Source organism: Lemur catta, chromosome 13 (genome assembly GCF_020740605.2).
Source record: "Lemur catta isolate mLemCat1 chromosome 13, mLemCat1.pri, whole genome shotgun sequence".
NCBI lineage: Eukaryota > Metazoa > Chordata > Mammalia > Primates > Lemuridae > Lemur > Lemur catta.
The window spans coordinates 75,601,784-75,614,585 of NC_059140.1; the positions used below are offsets into that span (position 1 = coordinate 75,601,784).

Consider the following 12,802-nt stretch of genomic DNA (forward strand, 5'->3'; position numbering starts at 1 on the left):
CCCCTGAGGGTGGCCACACTGGTGAAGCAACTTAGGTGGGGCACAGAGGTTTCAATCCTGGGAGCCATGACAATGGGGTCATCCCAGGGCCATCTTTGAGAACGCCATTTGGGGTGATACCCAACAAACAGCAGGTTGGAAGGGATGGTGGTGACTTGGAGAAAGGAGACTCAATCTCCATGAAAACAACAACAGAAAGGATGAGCCTTTCCCACAGGGGTGCGAGGGGCGTGGGCTGACTCCTCACCCCCTGTGAGTTGGCGCTGCTCTTCCTCCCTGCGGGCTCAGACCCTGCTCTCACGGCCTGGGGTCCCAGGACCCCTCCTCACAGTCTGCCTTTCCTGGCCGGCCTCACTCGGGGACGCCTACACCTGGGTTAATCCCCTGGGCTTGCCCGCGGGGTGGCTGAGTGTAGATGCCCCAGCGGCAGTGGCAGAGTCCTGCTGATCCGGATCACAAGCAGGTGAGGCTGGGACGGGCCCTGTTATCTGTCGCTTTCCCACAGGGCCTGCTCTCCTTAGAGAGGAGGAGACCACTGCTGACCTATGTCAATGACAAAAGAAGTCATAAACCTCACAGGGGAGGAAAAAAATATTTTTCTTAAAGGGATATAGGGGAAAAAAAGACTGGGGAAAGCTCCGCTTGGAACTCACTAGCCCGATTGTGGCACACCTGCCTGAGGGCCTGTGTGCAGTCCCGGGGAAGTGTGGCCTCCCACCTGCCGGCGCGGCTGGCCGCTTGCCGAGGATGGCGGGGACTGTTCAAGTCCCTTCGCTCATGGGGGAAGCCACACCTGCACGTGGCGGGCTGCTCTCAGAACCACCGCAGACGGAGGAGAAATGCTCACTGGCCAAGAGAGGACTAGCAGGCCAGTGGGAGCAGGCCATGTTTATTTCACCTTTGCTGACTGATTCCTGGAGACACTGAGTAACAGACGGTCCAGAGAGAAAACGGGACTGAGAAATGAGAACATGGCAAACACCACGCTGGCCTAGAGTGAAAGCCTGTCTCTCATTACATCCCCAGGGGCCAGAGATCATCCTTTATTTGTAAGGTCTGTATGATTCAGACTGAATTAGAACATTCCTTCAAGCCACTAGGAATTTCAACAGGAACCCTCAGATTTTTATTCTGACCAGATTTGTGGTTTTTGACCTTGTTCTAGATCACTGAGTGTTTCAGGGCAGGGTGTACAGCGGTAGGAAGCCATGGAGCACCTGCATCTTACACGCAGCACCTCCTGTTATATATAGGAGGGGGCTTAGCTAGATGAAGACTGATGAATGTGCTGCCGTCTGCGAACAGCAGAGTCAAGGCCTGATGAGCTCCCCTGTGCACTGCCACGGAGCTATCTTTATAACAACAGAGACGTACAAATTACAGCTCCCTGCTAGGGCTACTGCAGCCTACTGCTGTGCTGGGTAGGATGCTTCATTCATCCAGGCAGGTTGGCTCTGGCTTAGTGCAGGAGACGTAATTGCTTTTGTTACACATTAACAGGAATCAGGAAAAGACATTCTTTAAGCTCCTCGTTTTCAATGCCCTACTTACCAACTTCATCCCTGATGTTTGCAAGTTCGATTGACAGCTCTTTTTCTTTCACAAGGGCACTTTCATTCTGAAAAAACAAAACGAATACCGACAGTCCCCTAGTTTTATGCTAGATAAGCACTTTCACATGTTTAATTAATGAATCATATTAAACAAATATTTATAAGTCCAGCCCTTAAGGAGATAATTTTCTCATTATGTAAGCATATGAAACTTACAAAGCCAAGTCTGACTCATTCATTTGTATCACATTCAACTGGCACAGCTTGCGAGATAATAGTCATAATACCCGTGGTTGTGCTTTTCTCTAGATTACACTCTTGTAAATCATCTTGCAATGATTTTTTGCATGTTTATGTCCCACACATTAATCTACTGTCATATATTATTGTGCCCTGTTAATTATTATCACTATTGTGAGATGTTTGACCATAAAAAAGTCTGTGCTATATTTCTCTGAGGGGCAAATGCTTGCTTTACCAGCTGTCCCTTCAACTTACCCTTTTGTCCATACATGGTTAGCTGCCTGATGGATAACAAAGATCAGAGCAGAAGACTTCACATGAAACATTTCTCTTTGTAATAAGACCACCAGCAACACTTAAGGTTTCCAAGTTTTTTGTTCCACTACCAGCATCAACCAACAGAAGGAAAAAGAGGAAATCTCACACTTGAAGTATCATGTAGTGCAAAAAAAAATGCCACGTGTAACTATAATAAATGACTGCTAAATTGTTTTCAAACCCAGTGCGTTCTGTGACATAAAGTAGAGAAGTAGTTGAAGATATGCTGACTTTGTAGTCTGGGTTATTGAGTCACCATAAACAGTTTATTATAATTTTATTACTAATAATAACTAGGAAAGAAATGCTATATAAATTCTCTTCAATGGAGAGATACCAAAATATAGGTCTCCAAAGAAAATCTCTGTCATTCTGTAGAAGGTATTCCAAAGCAAACATTTCCAGAGAGGGAATTTTGGCTAAAAAGTGGACCAAACACTTGGCATGAATGTCACCTGGGCCTTGTGAATATTCTTTCTTTATTAACCACCTTTACCTTTGGTTTCAGCGCCTCTGAAGACCCTGTGATGAAAGTGACTAGGCAGTTCTCACATTCTTGTTCCTGAATCTGCTGCATTTAGACGTGGAAAACAAATGTGCTGCTTTGGGTTTGTAGGAGGGTCCCAGGTTATTCAAAGGGCATTTGCTAAGCAATGCCATAATATTCATAGTGCCAAAAATAAAACTCTAATAATACACAGAGCTATGGTAGTCACAGGCATCAACAGTTATTAGCCAATGGTTCTCTTAAGAAAATGAAGCCATGGATCCATCCTTTGAAAGACAATGGACCCTGCTATAGTCTGAATGTTTGTGTCCCCTCAAAATTCATATGTTGAAATCCTAACCTCCAAGGTGATAATATTAGGAGGTGAAGACTTTGGGAGGTGATTAGGTCATGAGCCCTCATGAATGGGATCAATGCATTATAAAAGGGATCCCAGAGAGCTGCCTGGCCCCTTCTGACACATGAAGGTGCAGCCAGAAGGTGCCATCTATGAAAAAATGGTCCCCCCCAGACACTGAATCTTCTGGAGCCTAGATCTTGGACATCCCTACCTCCGGAAATGTGAGAAATAAGTTCCATTGTTTATAAGCTACCCCATTTATGGTATTTTGTGATAGTAGCTTGAACAGACTAAGATAGACCCAACAAACCAATCCCCTCCCCATCTCATCCATGAAGCTCTCTCCTTCCCAGCCCATAGCATCCTTGCTTTCCCTGCATTTCAAGGCTAGCAAATTACAGTTGAGAATGTATATTTTCTCAATCATGAAATGATGTCACCTCGATGTCATGCCCACTGCACAAGGTTATCATGAGGGTTAAATAAATTAATATATGTGATGTAGTTAGAATAGTGTCCAGCACTTAGCAAGCTCATACAAATGTTGGTTGTTATAGTTCTGTTGTTTCCTTTTATTTCATTTGCAACTGGATGGCATCCTACATGTAAGCTACCCAATTTAGGTGCTTTTCCATATTAATTATCTAAATATGTTTAGAATTTCCATATGAGTCTTATACTCTGTTTTTTTAAAGCACCTTCCTGGTCTGCCCTGATTTTATTCTAAGTTTTGATTCAGTTCAAAGACTGGGGAACCCAGAACAAGGAATGTGTCCTAAACAGACAGATCACAGGGATTGTATGCTTGTTTTAACAACAGGACAATATGGCCAGCTGACAATGAATGACCTTGTTACTATAGGTTAAGAAAATCTGGTATTTTGAAGAGGGTTAATTTCAGTATTTACCTTAAAATAGTCTTAAACTAACAGAAATACTAACTTATTTCCATTATCGGGGATAATTCTGAACACTCATGTCCTCCAATTCCCAAACACAGCCACAATATTGAAATACTATTCTTATCAGTCCAGAAATAGCATCACTACAGTGCTCACTCTCAGAGCGACGAGAGTTGCAAAGACTTAGACCAGGCCAGGCAGTGAACAACCAGAACGTCACAAAAATAACAAACTAACTCTACTTTCTAACCCAAAGCCAGAGTTTCCCTCAGCCCCCTGGAGTGGTCCCTGTTGGATGTTAACAGTGTCAAGCCCGAGGATTCTCCCATATCATAACAAATCAGTCTACGCTTTCCAGCCACAGGAGAATCAGGCATTTGGGGAAGGGGTGGCTCGGAGCCTCATGAGGGGGACAGGCTTGCTCCGGGACAGGGCTGACCAGGGAGGAGATTGCTGATGCAGACCTTCAGATGAGAATCACTTTGCCCTGTGGCCAGGCCCTCCCCACCCATCTGTTGCTTTAGGAGAAACACAAATAAGATTGAGGGGAACAAAGTGGGAGAATAAAAGAAAAGAAGCAAGAGAAGAAAGGGAGGGATGGGGGGAGAGATGGACAGAGAAGTAGGAAGGAAACAGAAGTGAGATTAGAGACCTGGTACCCTCTCCATGTGGGACGCAGGGGCCACCTCACCTCCACCCTTTTACAAGCTCAGGCTATAAAACCAACCAGTTTCAAACTACAGGCATCAAGTGGCTGCCAAAGATAAGCAACAAATCTGATGGCTAAAATGTCAAGGAAAAGGACTAAACTCTGGTAAGTTCTGGCTAATTAAACTCTGGTAAGTTTTGGCTAAGTGTTATTTACTAATTACTAAGGGTTATTGATGCTGACCACTACCAAACCCTCTCTGTGTCCAGACACAGTGTTAGGTAAGCCTCTTACCTCATTTACTCCTCCAAACACTGTCCAGGGGGCCCTGGTTTTATTTCCCTTCACAGAGAGGGAAACTGGGTGTCTTGGGTAAAGTGACCGGCGCCTGCACAGCCAACCAGGAAATGGCAGAGGCAGGGGTTTTAACCCATCATCCACTCTCTTCACCAAACATGAACACACCAAGAATCTCCCTTCCTACTCATGCTTGGATAGGTGCAACATCAAGGTTCAAATCTCACTGATCCTCAGGTTGGATCCGAGCACTTGTTACCACGAAACTTTTCAGGTGTGAGTGGATGAGAGGCAGAGTCAGCTCCTGGCCATTCTGTTGCAATGAAACAACAGAGTCCCTGGCTGCATTCACACCCCACCCCACAGCCTGAACTACCTGTGCCTGTCCTTGGTGTTGATGGGTGGGTTGCATGTTGGTATTATACATTTCCAGCATTTGGACCCACGTTAGCATAACCTACACAGACTGTAACTTCTGATAGGGGAGCTATTTAGTTTTCCCCAACGACCTCTAGAAGGATGCTTTCTGAAGGCCTCTGGATATGTTCCCGCTAAAGATGCTGGCAAAGCTCAGCTCTGCCTTGCTGAGGCCAGCCTGGGCAGTTTGGCGACAGCCCTTCTTCCTTAAGTGCTTGTTTTTGAAATGATATCAACTCTTCTAATTTATGAATTCTCTGCATCAAGTAAGTAACTTTTTGCTTCCTGCAAGCCAAACCAGAATGACGTAGTGCTAGCCTGCAATGAAATGAGTCAACAGCTACAACTGCAGGAATACTGTTCCTTGGGCAAGAGGGGAACTTAAAGGAACCTTCCACTCATGGCTCCTTGCCTCAAAGAGTTATGCCTGTACCCATCATGGCTCAACTGTCCAGCATGGTCTTGCAAGGCCCTTAGGTTCTGTCAAACACCAGGGACTCCCTTTGAAAGGATATCAAATCACCATTCTGCTTCGTTCCCCAACCTAAGCCAGGCCTGGGGTGATGACACCACAGGATGACTGAAATATGAGCAAGGCCGCCCAGGGTTAGATCAGTGCTTCTCTAAATGGGGGATGAGTGGAAAATTCCGAACTGGTGCCAAGTGCATGAGCTCCTGTTTTCACTCAAGATGGCTAAAAATAGAACTCAGTATTAACCATCCAAACTATCCTGGTGATACAGTCCAGAAATCGCAAAGCCTTAAGAAGGCCATTCCTCTAAAATTTCTGTTTACTCCATGACAAGCTTAACTGGAAATGGACACTTGGGGAACATTCATCCAAGCCCTAAGCCAGCAGCTGCATCTTCTTAGCTACCTCTTTTATTTGGCCATGTACCTCTCTCCTTTGCACTCTGCGTTCCCTATTCATTTCAGCTGGATATATATCTTACTCACAGATGGAATGCAAGATGAGTTATTCCCATGAACCATCCAACTCACCCCCTACACCTCTTGCCCTAAACATACCCCTGCAAGTCTGCCACAGTGAAGATTACTCATCTTTATAGACATGGCTCCCAATGCTAAGGCTTCTCATAGGGTGAAAAGGGTGCTGCCTTTTACCTCCTCTAGCTAGAGAAGCCTGGCAAAGCAGACAATCTACTAATCATTCCATTAACCTCAAGCAACTGGATGTGTGGCCAAGCCCCAAGGAATCCTGCCACACTCTGTTATTTTAATGTGCTTGGTTAATGGGAATTATCTGCTCAGATGGTTGATGCTATGGTGTGAACCTGGTGGTCATAGGAAGTGAACATGCCTCTCCTGGTTAGCATCACCCATGGGACTCTACACTTGGGCATAAGCTACCTATGCCCCTCCTCAAAGTAGAAACCAACAGAATAGCCTATTCAGTATGAAAACTGAATGCTGGGTGAATCTGAGGTGCTTTCACCCCAGTTAATCTAGAAACAGGAAACTGATACAAAATTACACATACTTACTGACTGCCTACTATGTGCCAGACAGACACCGTGCCAAGCAGGACATTTCTGCCTTCAAGGAGTTGTTTCCCAGAGAGTCAGTGAACGAGGAAGCAATTATAAAACAACGTGATCTAACTCAAGAGGGCAAGGCTGTCCTGGAGATTTAATCTGAGAACAGAAGATGAATGAGCAAGAGGATATGAAAAGAGCAACCCAGGCAAAGGCCGAGAGACCCAGTGACACAAATCAGCTCCCAGGGCTTCCTGAGAACCTCTGTCCCCCACCCCCATGGGCCCTTCTCATATCCCTCCAACTTTCTGCCTCTGGTCTGTGATACACCTGCAGGAATTCCTGGTTGGCTACAAGGGGTACTGAGGACAAGTTCATAAAATTTACTGTAGTTATGAGTATTTTTATCAGCTCCCGCTTCCCAATCTGACTTTTTGTTAAAGAAGAGACATATATATGCAAACTAAAAAATATATGCATAAGCCCAAAGACTCCTAACTCATCTTTCCTATATTTTTAGCCTGCTCTGAAATCAGTACAGATCGGAAAAATCCAACTCTGTGAGCTGGGCCATATTTTTCCAAGCTAGACAGAAGAACCACACAGGGGATTAAATAAGAGATCTGTGGGATTCTGGTATTACAGGAAACATCCAGATCTTTTTTATTATGAATTTGAAAAATCCAAATGTGACACACATACACACTAAATGGCAAAAAGGTTAGAGAATTTTTCATTCTTCCCCAAAACAATATTGCTTCTCACCCAGGGCCCCATGAGTTTAGGTTAGGGTTTAAATCCACATTGTACAACTTTGTCTCAATAAACTTAAGAAAATAAAGACAGCAAACACTGTCTTTTGTATTTTAAAATGAACCAGCCATAAGGTGACAGCAGCAGAGCATGTCTTCAGAGCTGTTTTCATGCCACGTTTTGTGAATGCTGCATTCATTTCAGTATTAATATTATGAAGATTGGTCGGATTCATAACATCACTCTGTGGACAAATCCCTTGAGAGGTGGACTGACCTTTTGTTTTTCATTTCAGTTATTACAGCTTTAAGGCAGCACTGATACCACGTCTTGAGTTAATCAATAAGTATTATTTCTTTCACATAGAATTAACACTAAGGCCTTTGGGTTTTTGTATAATGATCTGCTTTTCTGAAATGAAATTTAATATAGCTGGTCAGAAACAAAGTATCCTTCACATGTAATACTCTCCAATACATTTCAGTGTCTACTTGTGTGAAAAACAAGCAAAGTCATACCTTGTATTAAAGGAAATCAGAATGACTAAATTTAAAAATGCATAATTTGAGCCTTTGCCCTTGTGCTTGTGGGGAAGAGTTACTAGTTAAAAAATATCTAGATTTCCCAAAAGTCTGTTGTTTGTAAGGGAATATCATACCATAGTTGGATTACTAATGAGCAATTGGAAAGGACAGAGATTAATGGGGCCAAGGAGAAGGAATGCTAACTCAAAGAAGCAATGCTGGGAAATTCTAAATCTCAGAGTAAGTGCAGGAGAAAGGAATATTAGCCAGTACTTTGATTTTTAATCCTAAACGGATTAGATGTATCACTTAAGAAGTTTCTTGACCTTTCTGGATTCTACCTTCCTCTAAGCACCTGCCCAAATTTATTACTGTCAGAGCGCGCCCACGCATACCGGGGAGGAACAGTGAGGTGCCTTCTCCCAACTCCCACCCCTACCAAGAATTTAGAGAAAAGGTAAATAGGACTAGCCTCTGAGATTATAATCAACACATAAAAGGTTAGGGTAGAGACATGCAAAGTAACCCCTAAAGGGAGGGATAGTACCTAAACCAGTAAGACTTGGTGTCAGACTGAATTTATCAGTGCATTTTGAGAAAGAACAAGTCCATTCCAAGGGGATTTGGACAGCAAAGGGAGCTTGGAGAAGGCAGTCTCGAGGGCCAGTGACAGCCACACAGCCTTCCTGAGTGTGTGTCAGGCGGTAGGGGCAACGGGACCTGGACCCAGCAGGCTCTGAGGCCTCTGGATTCTTAAATAACATAACTCGCCAGCTCAGATTCCACTTCCATCAAAGCTTGTTATGAAGCTAGATTTTTGACTCTTAAAAGAAATAACATGTTTTTCAGGCTTGTTAACATTTGTGTGTCATTATATTTCTTATTGTTAAAGAGCAAGCTGACATTCTAGTTTACACATCTAGTTTATTTCTCTTAATAACTCAACGATCCTAACAACGATCAACTTAGGGAGGTTAGGAAGGAGGAGTTTCTGTGCATACGGAGCTGCTGGCTTCCTCCTGGGCCACGTTGAGCCCACAGGTGAATGGACCCTTTGGGATCTATCTGGGTGCCTTGATGGCCTTCCTGGGTCATATCGTTCCTTACAAAATACCTGTAGATGAGTCTTTCTACAGACTGCATCTCTGCTCAAAAGCCCACTTTTATTAACTCAAGTTGGAAAACGTGGGTACAGCTTTCGGGCTGGAAAAGTCCCCATAGTCCCTATGTGCCGGATTTCCCACTGCGTTTACCACGAGATTTCCTCTCTCACACTGCATCAGACTGGACTAAAACACCTTTCCTCATGGACTCCTTGCTTGGCATTACATTCCTTCTCCTCTTCATTTTAATAAAATTACACTTCAAAATGTAATTCATGTTCCAGTTTTTCCAAGAAACCTTGCCTACGGTTCTAGCCTAATTTCTCCTAAATTCCAGAAACAGGTATGGTCAGCACAACATAACTTTCACTTAATTATACTCCAATCCTGTATGAATGTCCAATTGCTCTGCTTGTGTTATTGGTACCTACCCCACTTGTAATTTGTCTGGAAGAGGTGGAAGTACAACCAAACCAGCTATTGGTAAACTACCCAAGGCAGGGCGTGCCTTTTAAGAATGCTTTGGTAGTCCCCATAGTAACTTGGCACAGAGTAAATCTGCAATAAATATTCCCAATGAGCAGGTTTTTATAAGTTCGAAATACATAAGCACAAACAGCTTTTAAAAACCATTTGTTCATTTAACAATTTGTTTTTCATTTTATATTCTAGGAAAGATTCTAATTTCCCCTAATGAATTAACGCTAAAGAAGCATTTAACTATTCAAATTTCTTAGCCCCATCTCTGAAACTGATTACCTTAAAAGTATCTTTAATTGTTCCACTATGTTTCAGAACATCTTTTGCTGTACTATGATCAAACTGTTATTAAATGTTTTTATTTCTCAAAATAAAGTTTTCTATTTTGTATCTATATGAAGTTCTGAGGAAATGTTTATTTTTTTAAGGTGTATTAAGCTGGGCTCTGTAATGCAAATTACAGCAACGACTTTATCAACAATTTTACCAGGCTTTTAAAATCCATATTGATGTTGGGGTTGTTGGAGGTGATTAACAGACTGAAGAATTTTATTGTGGGATTTGAAGGAGTACCGATTTCTAGAGTTGGAGGTTGGAGTAGAATCCTACAATGTCCCAGTATGCAATGCCTAGCCCAATGGGTAGGTAAACTATCAAATAAATAAATGGTTTTGGCAAACTGCTGGTGAAGTTATGCTAAAAAGTAACTTGTAAAACAACGCCTTTTTTCTTGTTTAAAAAATGAAAGTTCTCAATTTCTTACAAGAACACCTATGAATATATATCTATAAAACCTCAAATGGGATTACTATTCTGAAATGTAGCAAAGAAAAGTCAAGAAATGTGGGTGTGAACAAGATGAAAAAGTTGATAAATGCAGTGTAAATTTTTAAGTTTTCACCAGTAAAGAATAATTCATATTGAATTTGAAGTTCAAAAGCTAACACATTTAGAAGTTACTTAAATATCACACTACTAAAGAGATGAAATAACATTGAATTATCTTCTAAAATCTCTGAATTCAAGAATGACATAGAGATAATTATTTTCAAGAAGCTGATTTGAATCAAAACAAAAACAGATTCACTTTAAAATATACCTTCTCAAACAAAAAGGCCTCCATATTACAGCCTCTATTTCTAAAACTTTTGTAACAGGGTGCAGAAATGTGAAGTTTATTATATTGTTGCACATGTAGAAAATCTTTTCCTTTTACTATAACTATTGTTGGAAAGCTCCCTTCAACACCTTTTTGTGATCACTTCCCTTGAAAAAGGGCTGAATCACTTCAATGTTGGGTTTGCAGACATAAAATGCAAATGTTTTTTATTTCTATTTGTTAAAAGCACATAAATGTGTATATAAATATTTCAGTTCATATTCACGGTAGCAAAAGCCGAACCCATTGAAGTAGTTTTTTCTGTTGGAGCAAAAGTGCTAAGTGACTTCTAAGGTATCAGTGTAATTTTACTAGGTGGTATGAAACCCTACTTTAGGTCAAAGTTCATAAGCAGAACTGGTAACTAAGATGTTCCCAAGTGACCGCCTTGTGATGAGTTTTATATTAAGCCATATATTTTCCTTGGCCTGGTCACATACTATATCTCAAGCTGTCTAGCTAGCTCATCCCCACATGGTGGAAAGGAGGCAATTTCAGCCCCTGGTGAAATTCCATTCCATGCGTCTTTGAGAAATCCAAATGTATACGATAATAAAATATATCACAGAGACAAGAGTTCTTGCCCACGGATTTCTAGTAGCAAAATTAAAAGCATAACCTAATCCCTCTGCAAGCTCACAGAATAGGCAAATGTCAAAAGCACAGAAAGGCTTTGTGTTGGAATTGCTATACAGTTCTCTCTCGTACTCTATTTTCAGTTCCCTGGCTGTGAATTTTGCTTGCAGTGAAGACTTGAACACACCTTCAGACTCTCTCTGGCTCTTTAAGTTTTCACCTCTCTGCTATTCATCCCTCTGTGACGCAAAGTACAGAGAGAAAAACTACACTGGTGTGCTTTCTTCTCTGATGTCAAGAATATAAATTACAGGGATGGATGCTGTTTTTAAAAAAGAGTGGTAAACTTTCAAAGTTAGCACTTGGCAAAGAGAAACATGCCTAGCTAATGTAAATTCCCCACTGGACCGTCTTAGGTTTCACAGGTACATTAAAATGCATTAAGAATATTCCAAGGATTTCCTGGCAGTTTGGATTTCAAAATGTTTGAGCAGAGCCCTACTATTTCAGGAAAATGCAACAGTTACATTTGAGACTGCAGGAATAAAGAATTATGTAAGGCACTGCAGAGTATGTGAGACCAAATGTTTCTGTGAACACCACTCACGATTCAGCACAGTGGAACGAGTAAAGGGAGCTTCCTGTTCACCAACAAAGCGCACAGGCATGCTAGGGGGACAGGGACAGAGGTGGCTGGCTCACCGCTTTCTCTCTGCCCTTGCGAAGGAGGAGGGGGAAGAGGAGAGGGGAAGGAAAGTACCGTCTTGTCCAGGCACTGGAGGCAGTTATAAGGCTTGCAGCAGCAGTGGCCCATCGCGGCAGCCGGCTGGCAAGGGGACCTCCTTCATTCAGCGTGTCCGCGGGCAACTCCTGAGCCGAGGGACGGGCGCACACCAAAGGGGCGCGCCGCCGCTGGGAGCTGTCACAACTTCCATGTGGTCCCCTCGGCTACCTTATTTCTCCTAATAACTTCAGGAATCCGGGAGCCAGAGGAATGAGAGGGGGAGGCGAGCAGAGCGGCAGCGTTCGGATTCGGCAGCGGGAGACCGGGCGGGGAGCGAGGAAGGGAGGGGACAGGCGGGAGGGAGGGTCACTTTGCCCCTGGAATCCTCACAGTGAGGCAGATCAATAGTCGCATGACAACGGAGCATTTACCAGTGCCATCCCTCTAGGAGGACCGCCGGCTCCGGGGCCGCTCCGGCCCTCCCCGCGTGGGGCTGCGCCCGGGCGCCGCGCAGACACGCCTGGAGAGCGCGCAGCCGGCACACAAAGGCAGCGGCTCCGGGGACGCGGCCCGGCCGACCCGGGGGGCTGGCGGGGGCTCGGCTCTGCTCAAATCCCGGCTTTCATTCATCTGAGAAGGAAAAATGTTTATAAACGTGATGCATAGGGCCTCTCCTCCCAGGACACACCTCTCAGGGTCATGGTTGCTAATGGGGACAACCAACTGCCCATTTTCAAATTTGCATGCCATGAACAATTTT

General features: G+C 43.5%; 1 protein-coding gene across 1 annotated transcript in view; it reads right to left on the reverse strand.

Moving 5' to 3' along the window:
- Nucleotides 1-12,261, reverse strand: part of MTUS2 (microtubule associated scaffold protein 2) — a 59,155-nt gene extending 46,894 nt beyond the window's left edge. Inside the window, exons 1-2 of the mRNA XM_045566892.1 lie at nt 12,079-12,261; nt 1,552-1,618 (exon numbers count right to left, since the gene is read on the reverse strand). Of these exons, the coding sequence (XP_045422848.1) occupies nt 1,552-1,618; nt 12,079-12,132 (121 nt within the window). The 5' untranslated portion in view covers nt 12,133-12,261. The remainder of the gene's footprint in view (nt 1-1,551; nt 1,619-12,078) is intronic.
- Nucleotides 12,262-12,802: the final 541 nt, after the last annotated feature.